Raw genomic sequence first — 17,808 nt, forward strand, 5'->3', positions numbered from 1 at the left:
TAATTTTGGATTTATTCAACTTCTGGTCTTTTTCTTCCTTATTCTGGTTTTAATAATGTTATAGAATATAAACTGGTTATTAATTCCCCTGTTGGTTTGTAACATCTGTTTCTGTTCATGTATTCGGTCTCGGTCCGTTGTGTACTGCGCTGCAGGTCATCTGCACATCAAGTGTTTCTCAGAACCAGTCGGCTGAATTTAGTGGATCTGCAGTTATAGTGAGGCAAATCAAGAGAAAAAAACTTCCACAGAAGAACTGTACATTTATTCAAAACAGTGACTGGACAAATAAAGATGAAAACACTCCAGGTTTAAAAACATTTCTACCCAATTCATTTTAAATATTTTGGTACAATTTACCTTTAGAATCGATAATAAAATCAGTTCAAAACTTAATGTAAAGAGTAAATAGCATCATCACAACTCAAACAATCTGTGGCTGTGTCTGCTTCTCAGCTGTATCATTTTCCCCGTGTGATGTGTTGTGTGGTTTCTCAGATTTCCTTTTACCACACTCGGAGCAGGAAACTGATTTCTTGCCCGTGTTACATCTGGCACCACCGACAGGGAGAGTTCATTGTATTTTAGATTAAAGCAGACTGAGGTTCCCTGGTCTCATACCAATCATCATCACTGTCTTCAGTCTCAGGTTCAGAAGAGTCTGAAGTCCTGTCATCAGTATCTGATTGTAAATATTGATCTGAATCTTCTGTCTCCATGTGTTCAGGCGAGCTGCTGGCTGGAGGCTCTGCCTCTCTCTCCTCAGTCGGACTCAGCTGTGAGGACTTACTAACACACCTGTGGTTCCTGACCCGATAAAGCCATTTAAAACTTCTGTCACAAATGCTGCACCTGATTGGCGTGTTACCTCTGTGGGTGGCAAAGTGTTTGGTCATACTTCTTTTTTGTTTAAATCTTTTACTACAAACTGAACAGCTGAACGGTTTCTCTCCTGTGTGAATTCTCACGTGTGTCTTCATACTTGTCTCGGAGGTAAATCTTTTACCACACTCAGAACAGCTAAATGGTTTCTTTTCAGTGTTACACCCCTTATCTTTAGAGTTTAAACCTGACTGAGGTTCTTTTTTCTTCTTCCACTCATTACCACTGTCTTCATTATCAGAAGAGTCTGAGGTCCTGTCATCAGAACCTGTTTGTAAATGTCTTTCTGGATCCGAGTACCTGTCTGATTCTGGTCCTCCACAGCTGTGAAGCTGTGAGGACTGAGGTTCATCATCATCATCATCATCTTCACTCTTCACAGGGACAAGAGTGAATGTGAACTTGGTGATATCAGCCTCCTCCAGTCCTTGAAGCTGCTCTCCCTCCTGATTGGTCCAGAGTTCCTCCTGTTCCTCTTTGATGTGAGGGGGCTCTGGGTCCTCCTGGTCCTCCTGGTCCTCCTGGTCCTCCTGGTCCTCCCGGTCCTCCTGGTCCAGACTGGAGCTCCACTCCTGCTGCTCAGGGGGAAGCTCCTCTGTCCTCACAAACACTGAAATACAAACATTACAGATAACTAGTTTTATATTAGCACTGAAACAAAAATGGACTTTACAGGGTCTTAGAGGTTATACAGCAGTCAGGGCATGGCAGCAGCCCCCTGCTCTCAGAGGGGTCTGTGGAGTCTCCGATGTGGATCATCAGGGCCATTAGGACCATTAGGGCCATTAAGGCCATGGTCTTATCTCCAGGAAGCTTTGATCTATCTTTAAATGTAAACACTGGTCCAGGTTTGGTGTTTTGGTCTGAGCAGCAAATGTCCTTTCAAATGTCCTAATTTACTGCTGTGAGAGAGGAGCTTGCGTTAAAAGTATTTCGGGGGTTGCCTGGTATGCATCACCCCTCAGATGTGTCTGTGTCTGTCTTGTTTTCAGATATTTCCTCCACCTGGGAACAGAGTCTGATCTCTCTCTCTCTCTCTCTCTCTGTATATACTGTATATATATATATATATATATATATATACCAACAGTTCAGCTGATATTTAAAAACAGACTGTTTGCTTGTAAAATTAAACATATTATCATCAAACTTTACCAAATCAACTGAAACATTCAGCTGTAAACTGAGTGTGAACAGGTGGAATAACTCACCTGGTCTGTGCAACAAAACCTGAGGGCTGAAAACAGTGTCCAGTAGTTTCTGCTGCCGCTGGTTCTCCTGTTCTGAACGACATAGTTCCTCCTCGTACTCCGCTATGGTTCTTTCAAACAGAACAAAGATCTCTTCAGCAGCTGCACTTAGTCTCTGCTTCACCAGAGCTCTCAGCATATAGACTTCAGACATGTTCACACAACCACACACACTTTTCCTCCACACACACTCTGTCACTATCACACTACTGCGCTCTTATCACACACTCACTCTGAAGATGCGTCGGGTGTGTTCGCGCGTTTCTTCTTCTTCTTCTTCATGTTTAACGGCGGTCGGCATCCAGCTTATAGGTGCATTACCACCACCTGTGGATGAGACCACAGACAATCTGACACCGCACATCCTAAACACTTCATGCCTCATGCTTTACACACTAGCACTACTATAAAATCCCCATCTGTCTGTTTATCCATCATACCCTATAAAAATCCACAGTGCCCTGAGCTGTGCTCACCCATAAAGAAATGTAATGTATAACATACTGTATGTGTCCCTATGTCAAGAGTGATGTCACTGTTAAGGGGATATATTATTATTATATACATCCTCTTGATATATGAAGATATAAATTTATAACATATATTAAATACCCATAGTGAAATGTATACATGCAAGTTTATCAAACAACACACATATACAAATTCTATATGTTAATATATGTTTTTCTTATTAATTTAATTAATTTTAAACATGTCTATCTTCACATTCTGGAGCAGTGGTCTCTGACTTTTGGACTTTTGGTATTGGTGTACTTTTATTTTGAAGCTTGGCACATCTGTCCTGGAAGCTGCTGTCTTGACTGTGGTGGTCCGTCTGTAGTTTGGAGGGAAATAATCAAACAGTGGAAACAGTTGATATATGAAATACAAAATAAAGCAGGAGTGGTTAGAAATAACCAACAAGAAGAGTGATTAATTAAGAATTGTACACAGCAACATGAATAGTTCTTTTTATAATGTTTTATAAATCTTTTTATAATTTTAAACATCCAACTGGTCAGTAATGAGTGTTAAAAAGACATGGAGGACACCTGAAGAAGAAAGGACAGTAGTTACAGGTCTACAGAGACCATGGAGGGTGGAGACATGGTGGAGGAGAGAAAATGGATCTTTAGGCTTTGAAAGCAGCTGGACTACAGGATTGTAGTGAACTATTAAAACCAGAGGGGGCAGCAGAACAACGTAAACGACCCCAGCTGGCGTAAGACCCCAAAGAAGAAAATGAGCAAGATGGCGGCTGAACGGGATCCCCGTGTGAGCACAGCCCCGCGCTCCTCTCTCAGTGCCTCTGATGAACAACCCGGGAGAGCCGCCAGAGCCTGTGTGTGTGTGGATAAATCTGTCTGACCGGACCGTCTCTCTCAATGAGCTCATCTCCCGGTTTCCTACAGAGCTACTGGAGTTAGCTTAGCATGTTAGCTGGAAGCAGCCCGGCGGGGACGGAGCGCAGCAGCAGCACAGCTGGTCAGAGTGAGTGTGTGGTGGAGAGCAGGGTTTGTTAGTGACGGGGGGAAAGTGTGTGTGGTTGTGTGAACATGTCTGAAGTCCACATGCTGAGAGCTGTGGTGAAGCAGAGACTGACTGCGGGCGGAGCGGCGGGAGAGCGGCCGTACTCTGCGCTTTACGGTAACAGCGCCGCCGGAAGCTGCTGACTGCGGTCATCAACACTGAGGAGCCACACGTCCTCGTAACATCACCGCTGTTGAACCATAATAAAATGTTTTTGATGCTGCCAATCTCTAATGAAGGGTGACACTGTAATAGATAATACAACTTCACGGTAAATATGGGAGACAAACTCCTCTGTGAACGAAGCCAGAGAGGATCCTGACAGATACTAGACCTGAGGCTGGTGTTGGCACATGAGAGTAATACAAACAAAGCAGATAATGTGTGATATATTTTTATATAAAGTCTATGGTGATAATAAGCTCATAACACAGATGCACCCTGGTGACCTACAGGTTAAGGCACCAACCATGACCCAATCCAGGTCAACCCCCAGGTCCCATCATCTCTAAACACAACACCCCAGCAGAAATATGTTATATAACAACTATTTATTGATTAAGCTCCTTTTATTACATTGAAGAACTTGTGACTGAGACGTGTTCTGAGACGAACATGGTACAGTTGAAAAATAAACTTATAATCAACCATTTTAGCATATTTGTATAAAGGCCATATTTAGCTGATATATCATTCCAGATGATTACACATCTCAGGCTTTACGTGACATAAAACTGTACCATCACTTATCTGATTTACATACAGTTATTACTCACTTTTTTGGTCTTTTACTGACATGCATTAATAATAGATAAAACTATTAATATCAGTCATGGAAATCTTAATCAAACTCATCTTCACAGCTGATGTGGTGTGATGTGAAAATAGTTATCCACAGTGTGTGTGTCTGTGTTTCACTCTGTCCTGCAGACGTCCAGCAGCTGAGTAAAGAGGAGCAGCAGGAGTGGAGCTCCAGTCTGGACCAGGAGGACCAGGAGGACCCAGAGCCCCCACACATTAAAGAGGAACAGGAGGAACTCTGGACCAGTCAGGAGGGAGAGCAGCTTCAAGGACTGGAGGAGGCTGATATCACCAAGTTCACATTCACTCCTGTCCCTGTGAAGAGTGAAGATGATGATGATGATGATGATGATGATGAAGAGAAAGCTCAGTCCTCACAGCTTCATCAGAGTCAGACTGAGGAGAATAGAGAGGCAGAGCCTCCAGCCAGCAGCTCAACTGAACACATGGAGACAGAAGCTGATGGAGAGGACGGTGGAGGACCAGGACCAGACAGGAACTCAGATCCAGACAGACATTTACAACCTGTTAGTGAAGACAAAACTTCAGACTCTTCTGAGACTGATGTCAGTGACAATGATTGGACCAAGACCAGAGGACCTCAGTCTGGTTTAAACTCTATGAAGAATATTGTACATAATACTGACAAGGGATCATATATTTGCTCAGAGTGTGGTAAAACATTTGGCCTAAAGACAAATCTGAAAAGACACATGAAATGTCACACAGGAGAAAAACCATTCAGCTGCTCATTCTGTGATAAAAGTTTCAATCGGAGAGAACACTTGATTGCTCACATGAGGTGTCATTCAGGAGAAAAACCTTTCAGCTGTTCTGTTTGTAACACAAGTTTTAGTCATGGCTGGTCTTTGGATAAGCACATGAGAGTCCACACCGGAGAGAAACCATTTTGTTGTTCATTTTGCAGTAAAAGCTTCAGGCAGCGCTCAGACTTGGTGGCACATTTTAGAATTCACACAGGAGAAAAACCTTTTTCCTGCTCAGAGTGTAACACCAGCTTCACTCAGCGTCACACTTTGGTTCAGCACATGAGGATCCATACTGGGGTGAAACCTTTTGTTTGCTCAGTTTGCGGAAAGAGATTCTCACGAAAGGGACATCTAACAAGACACATGACGGCTCACACTGGGGAGAAACCATTCAACTGCGGTGTTTGTGACAAAGGATTCACATGGCAGTCACAGTTTAAAAGACATGAGTGTAGTGGAGAGAGCAGCAGCAGTAAATGAAGCTGTGGAGCGACAGTTTAATGTTTCTTACTGCCCATCTTTTGATTGACATGAGTGTTGAAGGGTTAGAGCAAGAACAACATGAACGTATAAGAATGTGTAACATAATAAATGGTCCCCGAGAAATTAGTTTTGGTTTCCTGTTCGTTCGATCAGACCTAATCATAAACACCAAAGACATTGGTGTGCCGAATTATATGTCACTGTTCTGTACCTCACTAACTTCAACAAACAAGACAAACTGGTTTCTAAAAATCATAATAATCCAATAATTCTTTTCCAAACACTTGACAACCTTGTAAATCCAGCTCCAAACACTTTTATCACTTCATTATCAAAATGTGAAGAGTTCACTGCAAATTTTCGACACAAGACTAAAAAAGATCAGGTTGGACCTAAATGTGCACGAGCCTGTCTTTGGACACTTCTCCTCTACCTCAGACTGCTGTGAATGATCTTGCTGCTGTTGACAAGAGAAATACTTAAGAAAGAAATAATGCCACTAAAACCCTCCACCTGCTCACTTATCTCCATCCCCACAGTCTTTGTAAGGCTGTGTTTGATTCTTTAGAGGATGAAATCCTGACTTGTACTTTCTCCTAGGAACTGGAAACTGCTGTTGTGAAACTTCCTGAAGAAAAGGAACCCTGATAAAACCTTGATTTCAAATTTTTCCTTCTTAAATAAAATTGCTCAGAAATTAGTATTTAAACAGCTAAATGTTTACCTACATCTCAGATGTGTATTTGACAAGTTATGATCTGGCTTTTGTCCTCACCACAGCACCGAGAGGGTGCTGGTTAAAGTACTGAATGAGCTGAGACTGATTAAACTCATTAAACTATCAGTATTGGTACTTTTAGACTTAAATGCATTTGATACAGTCGATCATGATGTCCTTATTAACAGATAACAGAACTGTGCTGGCCTCTCAGTTTTAGACTGTTTAGACTAGTTTTAGACTTTTCTGTCTCCATCGGTCTGTTGGTCTGTCTCGGCGAACGCTAGCATAACGTGGGGTTCCTCAAGGCTCGGTTCTGGGACCGTGTGGTTCAGTCTCTGGATGATGCCACTGGAAAGATCATCAGAGAACATGGCATTAATTTTCATGGCTATTGTGACGATACATAGCTGTACAATTTGTTATCACCTAATGACATCAGCCCTATTGATAAACTAATTCAATGCATTGATCATGTCAACTCTGGGATGGTAAAGTATGGTTAGAGAATCACTTCCAGCGCTATTTCCTCTTAGCCTTCCAAATAAATGCTGAACTTCTGAGCATTACAGTAAGTTCTGTATCTGAAAAATCAGAACTAAAAAAAAATAGAAATGTATAAATGGAAAAAAAAAAAAATAAATTGATACATTAAGGTAATTTAATCCACTGGATTGTTGAGGCCAGTATTAATATTGAAGAATTTAGCCCTTGTAAACATGCAAACATATCATTAAAAAATATTTTATGAGGATACCAAATTGTTTAAAAGAATTATAATGTATTATGTGAGCAGGATGTTTTACATTTGTGAAATTAACTTGTCATTGCTCTGTAATGAGTATGAGAAAAAGAAAACTGCAATATGATGATTAACTGGAATAAGTGTGAACAATAAAAACAGGATTTTATAAGAAAGACAGATCACTGATGAACAATGTGACGGAATTGACTGCACCAGCAACATTTTTTAAAGTCTTTTATTTAGCATGTAATAATAACAACAAGGCTAGATAAACAATCTGCTTTGTGTATATAATAATGCCACAACAAAAGACATCTATAATAATTGTAATGTTTTAAACGTCCGTTTAGATCTTGGACTTTTATTTAGAAAGTCAGCAATCAAATATCACCGGAAACGTTTACCGTCACAGCTGGTACCTTTACACAGGTACTGTATAACATCTGGTGAGTATAAAGAGCCGTCAGAGCATCTGTGTGTGTGAGTAAAGATCTGACCGGACTGTTTCTCTCAGCTCATCTCCCGGTTTCCTACAGAGCTACTGGAGTTAGCTTAGCATGTTAGCTGGAAGCAGCCTGACGGAGCGCAGCAGCAGCACAGCTGGTCAGAGTGAGTGTGTGGTGGAGAGCACAGATGTTAGTGACGGAGTGTGTGTGGTTGTGTGAACATGTCTGAAGTCTACAAGCTGAGAGCTCTGGTGAAGCAGAGACTAAGTGCAGCTGCTGAAGAGATCTTTGTTCTGTGTGAAAGAACCATAGCGGAGTACGAGGAGGAACTATGTCGTTCAGAACAGGAGAACCAGCGGCAGCAGAAACTACTGGACACTGTTTTCAGCCCTCAGGTTCTGTTGCACAGACCAGGTTAGTTCTCCTCATATTCCCCACCTGTTCACAATCAGTTTATAATCTACCCCATATTTTGAACTTAATTGTTTGATAATGTAGGATAGAACTGGACCAGCTTCAGGTTCTTGAAGAAGTTGCACCAGTTCTTACAGCTTACCATCAGTCAGGTGACCTAATCACTCACGTGATGGGTGGAGGTGGGCAGTAAAGACTCAGTCCTGCTCAACTATGAGAAACAGTGTGTGTGTTTCAGTGAGTTTCTTCTATAGTTTCTCACACGTTTGGACCTCACTTCACACGCTTCTGCTGAATAAAACTTTCAGTAACAGTTTTCATTTGTGTGTATCTGTGTTTCACTCTGTCCTGCAGACGTCCAGCAACTGTTGATGAGTAAAGAGGAGCAGCAGGAGTGGAGCTCCAGTCTGGACCAGGAGGACCAGGAGGACCAGGAGGACCCAGAGCCCCCTCACATTAAGGAGGACCAGGAGGACCAGGAGAACCAGGAGGACCAGGAGAACCAGGAGGACCAGGAGGACCAGGAGAACCAGGAGGACCAGGAGGACCAGGAGAACCAGGAGGACCAGGAGAACCAGGAGGACCCAGAGTGCCCTCACATTAAAGAGGAACAGGAGGAACTCTGGACCAGTCAGGAGGGAGAGCAGCTTCAAGGACTGGAGGAGGCTGATATCACCAAGTTCACATTCGCTCCTGTCCCTGTGAAGTGTGAAGATGATGATGATGATGAAGAGAAAGCTCAGTCCTCACAGCTTCACAGCTGTGGAGGACCAGAATCAGACAGGTACTCAGATCCACACAGTCATCTTCAACCAGATACAGAAGACAAGGCCCCAGATTCCTCTGAGCCTGACACTGATGACAGCGATGACTGGAGGGAGCCTCAGTCAGGTTTAAAAGTTGTTAAAATAAATCCATGTGGGAAAAGAGACTCTGTCAGTAAGGTGGTCTGGTATAGTAGCAGCAAACCGTATAGTTGCTTCAAATGTGGTAAAGAGTTTGGCCACGAGAGGTCTGTACAGAGACACATGATGTCTCATGAGGACCAAAAGCCTTTAGCCTGTCCTGTTTGTAAAAAACATTTTAGATGCAGTTCAGAGATTGAGAAACACATGAGAATCCATACTGGAGAGAAGCCATTCAGTTGCCCAGTTTGTGGAAACAGATTTTCTAGGAGGGAAAGTGTAATTCGTCACATGAGATGTCACACAGGAGAAAAACCTTTCAGCTGCTCGTTTTGTCTGAAGCGTTTTAGATGTAATCAGTACATTGTGACACACATGAGATCCCACACAGGGGAGAAACCGTTTGACTGCTCATCCTGTGACAAAAGTTTTTGTTCCAAATCAAAGTTGACACAACACATTAGAGTTCATACTGGAGAGAAACCGTACACCTGCTCAGATCCTTTTAGTCAAAGCAACTCTGACAGGACACATGATAGTCCACACAGGAAGGAAACTGTTCAGTTGTAACGTTTGCAGTAAAGGTTTTGCTGTTGACAGCAGTAAATGAAGCTGCAGAGTTGCTGGATGAGCTGAATTGTTCAAGATAAACAGAAATGAGACGCATCAAATCGTTCCTTGTTCAGGAGAAACCATGTAGGTGGCTGCTGGTCGATCTATCAAGTTTCTCAGAGACGGAAATCAGCCCTAGCTGCCCTGAATATTTCAGTGACGTAGTAATGAAGTAAAGAAGAGCTCGACAGGTGTCAAACTCTTTTTTCTTTCAGCCTACTGGGGAAAGTCCATATTGGTAAATATCATTTTAAGGTTTAATGTATTAATTTATTTTGTTTTGGGATATTTGCATAATATACCTTGGGTAACTCACCTGACTGTGTTATTTTTCTGTTCACATAAAACCTGTGGTGATCATTTTCTGCATTAAAATGTTTCCACTACAAAATGTCAGAAAAACTATATAATCAAGAGTCCTACATTACAGTTAGTCAGATTATGAAGCCTCATTAATAACTTTAAGTCATTAAGACTTGTTAAGAGTAAGACTGGTTCATCTCTGGTGAAATATATTTGATGTTTTTTCCTGTGGATGAGACAGATTTTCATGTCACTTTTTGTTTGTTGTTTTTTTGTTTTTTCCTGCATCACATTGTGTGAATCATTCTGTCAGGTATGAGACTTTAATATCAGCTCTTAATTGTCACAAAGCCGTGACTGCTTTGAACTTTCTTCAACCTACATTTGCTAATCTGACACAAAGTTCTGTGATTATTTTATTATAATTATAATAAATATGTTTTCATACTGGAGACACAGTGACATTAAACATTTTGTCTGGTCTTTTTTTTTTTTACAATCATTTCAGTAAACAACATCACAGCTTCAGTTTTTATTCATTAAAACTAATTAAAACAGCCACCAACCAAACAAGCTTTTACTGTGTATATTAAAGTGCAGATTCTGCTGACATCTGGACCAAAACAACATTCTGTAAACGACTGTCATAATAAAATCCACAGACATGTCCTGGTGCTATTAAAATCTTAACACAAAGACACCGAATCAAACAGAACTAATAATGAATTCTCTGACTTACATCTTATCTCTGCATCCCGCCAGACGAGTCAGACGAGTCAACTCTGGAGCTGCAGTGACTGTTGCTGACCACTGGAGGTCAGGAGGTCAACACTTTTCAGTCCAGCTGTTTCCTGACCTGCAGCTTTTAGGCTCCTTGTATGAAAATCTACTTTTGTATAAGATAATAAATTCCCTCTCATAAAAGACAGGGGAAAATAGTCAGTTTTAAGCTCTGGTTTGTTTTATACAACCGTTGCTGTCCTGACATCACAGTGTTTGGGTCACAGGCTGCAGCCGAGCGCTCAAACTACAAACGACTTTAAAACACACAGCAAATTACTATCAAGGTTTCCACAGAATCGTTTAGAGTATGGAAATGAGCACATGATCATTTCCACTTGATAATAAGTAATAAGCTAATAAAAGTGATATTTTATGGAGTCGATCTCCATTCACATCACGAGCTCACAATGACACTGAGCCAGAACTACAGAAGTAAGAAACATTAATATTTGGTATCAACAATAATATTTTATATGTTGGGTTTTTATTCTTCTCACTGGGGCATGTTGTGTGCGTCACATCTTAACAAGAATATACAGATGGAACAAATAACACACTTATTGTTTTGAGCTTCAGCCACAGTTTTGAATAGATGCTGTGACTTTTTAAAACCACCCGATGTGTTTGAAGCCCTGAAGCTGATTCTTATAGTAATGATGATGTTTGTTTCTTACTAGAATCTGTGGTTACAAAGTGCAGGACACAAACGGAAAACACAGGCCGAAGAACTTAAAGTAACTTTACTGACAGTGGACTTCAACAGCCGCCCGTACCTGCAGGTCCTTCCACACAACCCACTTCAACCCCGACTCCTTCAAATTCTTTGGCTGTCGAGTGTTTGTCTGTTTTCACCCAGAAGACGCAACATCTACATTTAAAAAAGCATTTTATTCAGACTGAATGGTTGATCAATCTTTGTTTTGTTTTTAATATTTCCAGTAATAATAAGTGGTTTATTGTTGTTGGTTACTATTTTAATTACCTGCTATGTAGACGGAGACTTGATGCAGAGATGCATGAGCTCTTTAGGGAAAAAATAAATGATAGATCAAATAAATAAATAAAGAGTCAAATCTTAGCTTTTAAGTTTCTGACAATAAAAATAAAACCAGCCTAAAATTCTGTTGAAATTCTATTTTACCATTTTTATTTGATGTTAGTGACAAGTGCTTTAATTAACTCTGAATATGAATATTCAAAGAAAAACATACAAATCTTCAGTTTAGAATTTGACTTTATTAAAATATGAATATCATGTTACATTTCAGAGGCGCTTCTGGCTACAGCTAAGACTTGAACAGTTTTTTAAGCTGATTTCCAAGTGAAACAAAATTATACAGAATAATGTTCTAGGAACTATGTGGTGCCAGACCGCCCCAGTCTGTTTGACAGCCACGTATTTCAAAACAAAAGAATATCAAATTATACAAAATTCAGCCTGTTCATTTATATACAGTATAACACAAAAAAAGGCCTGAGAGGCATTAAGGAGAAATATCTAATTATTCATGTTGTACATTCCTCCCAGGTCAGGGTACTAATCCAGTTTTTCAAGTTCAGGAAAGACTCACTGAAGATCATATCTGTAGATGGCGTAGTGTTTGATTGTGGTTACAAACAAGATAAAGTAAGTCACAGAGGTAGATAGGAAGGTTATTAAGTTTCATGTTTCAAGTTTCAAGTTTTAGTTTTATCGTCATCTGCAGAGGACCCACCATGAATCATATCAATCTTCCTCTGTGTTTTTAGTTCGGTTGATTAAGTTACAGAGGAAAACATAATACATTTTCTGGATGTAAAACCTTTTCTGACAAATAAAAAAAAAAAAATAGTAATTTGGGTTTGTTTTTCAGCCGTAATCAAAAGCAAAATCTTGGTCTTCTTTATCCAGAAAAGTAATTAGTAAGAATCTCAGTGTTAACTTTTGTTGTTGGTTTCATGCTCCAGTACATCACTAAAGCTCTACAACTTCACTCTCATGTTTCTGAACCACTGAATGAATCTTGTGGCACGAACGCCTCACATGATTCATTTCTGCTGTGTGAAGTCGTGTGCGCTGTTTCGGATTTCTGATTTGAGGAATTACCTGTTTTTTTCCCCTAGTATTGATTTTCATGTGAGGACTCACCAACACACTTATGGTATTTAAGTTCTGTATACCAAGCAAAGCCTTTGTCACAGACAATGCAACAGTACCGTTTATCAACAGTGTGGACAGCCATGTGATTGCGCATACTTGTCTTATGTGCATATTTTTTACCACAAACTGGGCAACTGAATGGTTTCTCTCCTGTATGAGTTCTCATGTGCATCTTCAGGTGGGAATCATAAGAAAACTTTTGATAACAAACAGGACAAACAAATGGTGTCACTTCCACATGACATTCCCTATGGGTCTTCATTTGGCACATGTAGCGAAATCTTTTACCACAATCAGGGCAGCTGTACGGATTCTTAGTGTAACATCTCATGCCCTTTTCAGAGACGTCATTGTTTTTTAAATTTGCCTGTGGTTTCCTGCTCTCTTTCCAAAAATCACTGTCCACACTGTCATCACTCTCCGGCTCCAGGGACCCTGACGCCTTCACATCAGAGCGGCTAAAACGGTTCTCAACAGAACCTAATCCCATGTCTCCTTCAGCAATTTCATTATGTGTTAACGAGTCTGACGGACATCGACTCTTTCTGGTTCTCGTCCTGGTGTCTTTCCAAAAATCACTGTCGTCAGTGTCAGGTTCAGAAGGGTCTGAAGTCTTGTCACCAGTATCTGGTTGCCAAGCTGGATCTGAGTTCCTGTCTGGTCCTGGTCCTCCACCGTCCTCTCCATCAGCTTCTGTCTCCATGTGTTCAGTTGAGCTGCTGGCTGGAGGCTCTGCCTCTCTGTTCTCCTCAGTCTGACTCTGATGAAGCTGTGAGGCCTGAGGTTTCTCTTCTTCTTCATCATCATCATCTTCACACTTCACAGGGACAGGAGTGAATGTGAACTTGGTGATATCAGCCTCCTCCGGTCCTTGAACCTCATCCTGCTTCTCTTTAATATGTGGGGGGTGTGAGTTCTCACATGTTATATCACTGTGAGAGATTTCTTCATGTTTCAGAGAGTTTAAACATAACAGAGGTTTCCTGCTCTCTTTCCAAAAATCCCTGTCATCATTCTGATGGTTAAAAGACGGGTCAGGTTTGTATTCCATTTCTCTTTCAAACACTTCATCTTTTACACAGTTTGAATCTGACCAACGTTGCATGGTCTCTTTCCAAAAATGACTATCTTTAGTCTGAGGGTCAGAAGAGTCTGAAGTCTTGTCATCAGATCCTGGTTGTAAATGTCTGTCTGGATCTGAGTTCCTGTCTGGTCCTGGTCCTCCACCGTCCTCTCCATCAGCTCCTGTCTCCATGTGTTCAGCTGAGCATCTGGCTGGAGGCTCTGCCTCTCTGTTCTCCTCAGTCTGACTCTGTGAGGACTCGCCACCACACCCATGGTTATTGAGCTCATCATGGCTGGTTGATTCTCTGTCACTGCAGCCGTGATGTTCCTCCTTTGCATGGACTTCCATGTGTCTTGTCAGATTTCTTCTCCATGCAAATTCTTTACCACAAATTTCACAATTAAATTGTGTTTGTCTAGTATGGATCCTCATGTGCTGAACTAATGACTCTCTGTCACTAAATTCAGTGTTACAAACTGAACAGTGGAGAGACTCCACTGTGTGACACACCATGTGTAATGTTAAACTTGCACGCTTGGCAAATCCTTCACCACACACTGAGCAACTAAACAGTTTCTCTCCTGTGTGAATTTTCATGTGTTCCTGTCGTTGGCGCTTTCGCTCAAATCCTTGACCACAATGAGAGCAGCTGTAGTTGAAGTTGCAGTTGGCAGTATTCTGCTCCTTCGTTGGCCTTTTAGAAAGCTCTGTGGAGCCCACACAGACATGGCTAATGAGTTCGAACTCCGAGGTAAAGCTTTTCTCACAAATTATGCATGTGAGTAGATTCTCTCCTGTGTGGACAGATATGTGTTTTGTCAGATATCCTCCTGTTTTAAATCCTTTCCCACAAAAGCAGCAACTAAATTGTTTTTCTCCTACATGACACATCAGGTGTGTCTGTAGCCTGTGACTGCCCTCTGATTTTTGATGAGAATGAGAAGAGCTGAATGGTTTCATGTCAATATTAAATCTTTCCTCACTCACAGAAACGTCTTCATCTTTTAAACCCGACTCTCGTTGATTGTTCTGTTTGCACGAATCACTGTCAACACGTTCATCATCCTTGGGTTCAGTTTTAATGTTGTCATCAGAGCAGTTAACGGTTTCCTTTCCGGTATTATTTCCATCATTTGCAGTGACTTTTTTTATCCTCTGATAAGTGATACCCGACTGATGCTGCCTGGTATCTTTCCAGAAATCAATGTCAACAGCTGGGACTGGTTTTAAAGGTGTACCTGGAGCTAGGTTCTTGGCCGGTTCTGATCCTCCACAGTTCCCTCCAGTAAAGCCTGTTTTGATTTGCTGTGATTTTTGAGAACACCTGTGTTTTTTGATCTGAAAGTGCCAAAAGAACCTTCTGCCACAGTCAGTGCATTCGAACGGTTTCACCTCTGAGTGGACTGCCATGTGTTGCATCATAATTCCCCTTTGTGTGAATTTCTTTCCACAGATTGAGCAACTGTATGGTCTCTCTCCCGTATGGCTTCTCATGTGTATCTTCATCTGGGATTTAAACTTTTGCTGTAAACCACAAACTGTGCATGTAAGTAGCTTCTTGTCCTTATGCGTTCTCTTGTGGGTCATCAGAAGGGATTTGTTAGGAAATGTTTCATCACATTCAGAGCAGCTCATTGGTTTGTTCACACACTTATGGATCTTGAGCGACGTCGCTCGCCTGAATTTTCTGTTGCAAACACTGCAACTGTATGGTTTTACCCTTGCGTGAATCAACATGTGGTATTTTAAAGTGCTTCTATCTCTGAAATTTCTACTGCAAACCGAGCAATCGAATGGTTTCTCTCCTGAATGAATTTTCAAGTGGTAGTCCATACTTGCTTTTGTAGCAAACTTTTTGCCACACAAAGAGCAACTATAAGGCTTCTCTCCTGTATGAACCCTCATGTGTTTCTTCAAACGTGACCATTTCGGAAATCTAAAACCACATTTGGAACATTGAAATTTTTTGTCAGGATCCTCCCAGTCTTCATCACTGTCATCACTCTCAGGTTCAGGAGTGTTTGGCTGTGAATACAAAGCTGGATCCAAGTCTCTGTTTGATTCTGATCCTCCACAGTCCTCCTCTCCATCTTCACTTGTCTGTCCTTGAATAAAACAGAGTTTCTCTTGTGTGTGTGAGGGTTCTGGATCCTCCCGGTCCAGTCCGGAGCTCCTCTCCTGCTTCTCAGTAGGAACCCCTTCTTCAGTCATCGGCTGCTGGACGTCTGCAAGACACACTGATAAAAACACAAACACAGAGAAACCAGGAGTGAAATAAGTATTTGGATCCTTTACTCCATTACAAGTACAAGTATTCCATTGTAATGGAGTATTGAAAATACTCCATCATAAAGTCCTGCATGAAAAACCCTACTACAGTACAAGAGAATCAGCAGCAACATGTAGTTGAATTATTTAAGTAGAAGCCCTGGTTTGGTTTAGAGGGGAAAATCACGGTTTGGTGGAGCTGTTAACAACACAGACATCTGAACTGTGACCTAACTACACTGATGTTTGAGAAGCCAGAAGCCAAAAGGGTCAGAAACCCCTGGTTTCATCTTTAATAGTGTGTTGTATTTTAAAAGCTTGTTATATTAACCATTGTGTAAAATCTTCAGCTTAAAAGTAACTAAAGCTGTGAAATAAATGTAGGAGTGGAAGTGTACAGTAGCAGAAAATGGAAATACTCAAGTAAAGTACAACAACCTCAAAATTGTACTTAACCAATGTTAAAAGTTGGTGTGGAGCCTGAAAATCATGCTGCAGTAGTGAGGTCATATCACATTATTTAATTTTCTTTTATAGAAAAACAACCTCATAAATGAATGTGTTGCATCTCGCAGCCTGTTCTCTACATTAAAAGTATAATTAATTTTTTCCATTGATGTCAGTCCCTTAACTGAACAGCACTCAATTACCATCATCATCAAGATATTGTTTGTCCTGGTATCTGAAGTGTCACCTTTTCAATGACATATATCCGAAGTGCTGTGGCTTGTAAAAACAGAAGCTAGAGCCCCACACCTCACATGTTCTTTCAAATTCAGGTTAAGAGAAGCTCCAGGTTACAGATCCTTAAGTTTGCGTAGCGGAAAAGAGTGATAAATGACTTGACAATCCACAGTGTGTTAAGTGCTGTTGTTAGTAGGTGTTGTAGTAATAATCAATGAGTGGGCAGTAGTTTTTAGTAACCCAACTGTGATTTTTATGTATAACAATTGAAATGACAACTCCATTGCTGCTCAGTGCAAATACATTCATGTGTATTGTAGTGTTTACAACCATTGGCCATACCACACAGAAAAACTGATGTGACTCAAACCAAAGTGTTCACAGAAAACTTGCAGCTCCAACAAAAAGCCTTTACCATGCTGAGTCATCGATATATATATATATATGTATATATATATATGTATATATATCAAAACACCGTAGGGTCTTTGATTCCTAAGGACTAAATGAAACTTTATAGCAGAAGCTAGCTGCGGCTAACAGTGTTGTGTGTGGATGCTGGAGCCAGTTTAGTTTAGCACCTAGTGCATGCAACATTAGTAGAGCAATAAACACATTTCCAGCAGTAGAGAAGAAAACTCACCTGTTTGCCGCTGCTTTAAGTTGGGCTTTGTAACCATGTCCAGTAGTTTTCGTTTACGGTCGATCTCCTTTTCATATTCGGATATTGTTCTCTCGAAATGTCCAAACATATCTTTGCGAACCGTGGTCAGCAGCCGCTGTTTGAACGACTCTTTAATATCCTGAAATCTGGCCATTTTCCACAGAGCGAAGGGTCAAAGAGACAAAGACATTGAGGCTGTTTTCTCGTATCCACACAGGCTGGCTCATACAGCTAGCTGCTTTCCGCCAGTCAACCACCAAGACCCGGAAACTAAACGAAACTTCCGCTACACTCCTGGCCTTCAGAATAAAAGTGGGGAGTTGTCAACGTTTTTAAACTCGTTT

At 41.0% G+C, this 17,808-nt stretch overlaps 3 protein-coding genes and 1 pseudogene across 5 annotated transcripts; 2 read left to right on the forward strand and 2 right to left on the reverse strand.

The window, feature by feature from the left end:
• Window positions 1-256: 256 nt before the first annotated feature.
• LOC130184374 (oocyte zinc finger protein XlCOF8.4-like) lies at window positions 257-2,426 on the reverse strand. The gene is made up of 3 exons (XM_056400348.1): window positions 2,365-2,426; window positions 2,094-2,203; window positions 257-1,492 (listed from the first exon to the last, which is right to left on the reverse strand). The coding sequence occupies exons 1-3, from the start codon at window positions 2,412-2,414 to the stop codon at window positions 585-587; spliced, it is 1,068 nt and encodes a 355-aa protein (XP_056256323.1). The 5' UTR covers window positions 2,415-2,426; the 3' UTR covers window positions 257-584.
• A 918-nt stretch (window positions 2,427-3,344) lies between these two features.
• On the forward strand, window positions 3,345-5,842 carry LOC130184370 (gastrula zinc finger protein XlCGF57.1-like). Of its 3 annotated transcripts, none has more exons than XM_056400344.1 (2): window positions 3,345-3,617; window positions 4,593-5,842. In XM_056400344.1, the coding sequence occupies exons 1-2, from the start codon at window positions 3,566-3,568 to the stop codon at window positions 5,711-5,713; spliced, it is 1,173 nt and encodes a 390-aa protein (XP_056256319.1). In that variant the 5' UTR covers window positions 3,345-3,565; the 3' UTR covers window positions 5,714-5,842. The 3 variants fall into 3 exon arrangements, with proteins under 3 accessions (XP_056256319.1, XP_056256317.1, XP_056256318.1); XM_056400342.1 differs by having other exon boundaries at window positions 3,346-3,779; XM_056400343.1 differs by having other exon boundaries at window positions 3,347-3,623.
• A 136-nt stretch (window positions 5,843-5,978) lies between these two features.
• On the forward strand, window positions 5,979-10,614 carry LOC130184365 (zinc finger protein 391-like; annotated as a pseudogene).
• Window positions 10,615-11,858: 1,244 nt separating this feature from the next.
• On the reverse strand, window positions 11,859-17,715 carry LOC130184339 (zinc finger protein 420-like). Its single transcript, XM_056400299.1, has 2 exons — window positions 17,444-17,715; window positions 11,859-16,085 (listed from the first exon to the last, which is right to left on the reverse strand). The coding sequence occupies exons 1-2, from the start codon at window positions 17,616-17,618 to the stop codon at window positions 12,742-12,744; spliced, it is 3,519 nt and encodes a 1,172-aa protein (XP_056256274.1). The 5' UTR covers window positions 17,619-17,715; the 3' UTR covers window positions 11,859-12,741.
• Between the last annotated feature and the right edge of the window lie 93 nt (window positions 17,716-17,808).

Source organism: Seriola aureovittata, chromosome 16 (genome assembly GCF_021018895.1).
Source record: "Seriola aureovittata isolate HTS-2021-v1 ecotype China chromosome 16, ASM2101889v1, whole genome shotgun sequence".
Taxonomy (NCBI): Eukaryota; Metazoa; Chordata; class Actinopteri; order Carangiformes; family Carangidae; genus Seriola; species Seriola aureovittata.

Bases quoted from the DNA above. Each gene is read 5' to 3' on its own strand.
- LOC130184370 (XM_056400342.1), top strand. From the start codon at position 3,689: ATGTCTGAAGTCCACATGCTGAGAGCTGTGGTGAAGCAGAGACTGACT. The intron at 3,780-4,592 runs GTAACAGCGCCG...TCTGTCCTGCAG, and splicing joins GCCGTACTCTGCGCTTTACG to ACGTCCAGCAGCTGAGTAAA.
- LOC130184374 (XM_056400348.1), bottom strand. From the start codon at position 2,414: ATGAAGAAGAAGAAGAAGAAACGCGCGAACACACCCGACGCATCTTCA. The intron at 2,204-2,364 runs GTGAGTGTGTGA...TCTGTTTGAAAG, and splicing joins ACACCCGACGCATCTTCAGA to AACCATAGCGGAGTACGAGG. The intron at 1,493-2,093 runs GTGAGTTATTCC...TTTGTATTTCAG, and splicing joins GGTTTTGTTGCACAGACCAG to TGTTTGTGAGGACAGAGGAG.
- LOC130184339 (XM_056400299.1), bottom strand. From the start codon at position 17,618: ATGGCCAGATTTCAGGATATTAAAGAGTCGTTCAAACAGCGGCTGCTG. The intron at 16,086-17,443 runs GTGAGTTTTCTT...TGTTTTTATCAG, and splicing joins CTTAAAGCAGCGGCAAACAG to TGTGTCTTGCAGACGTCCAG.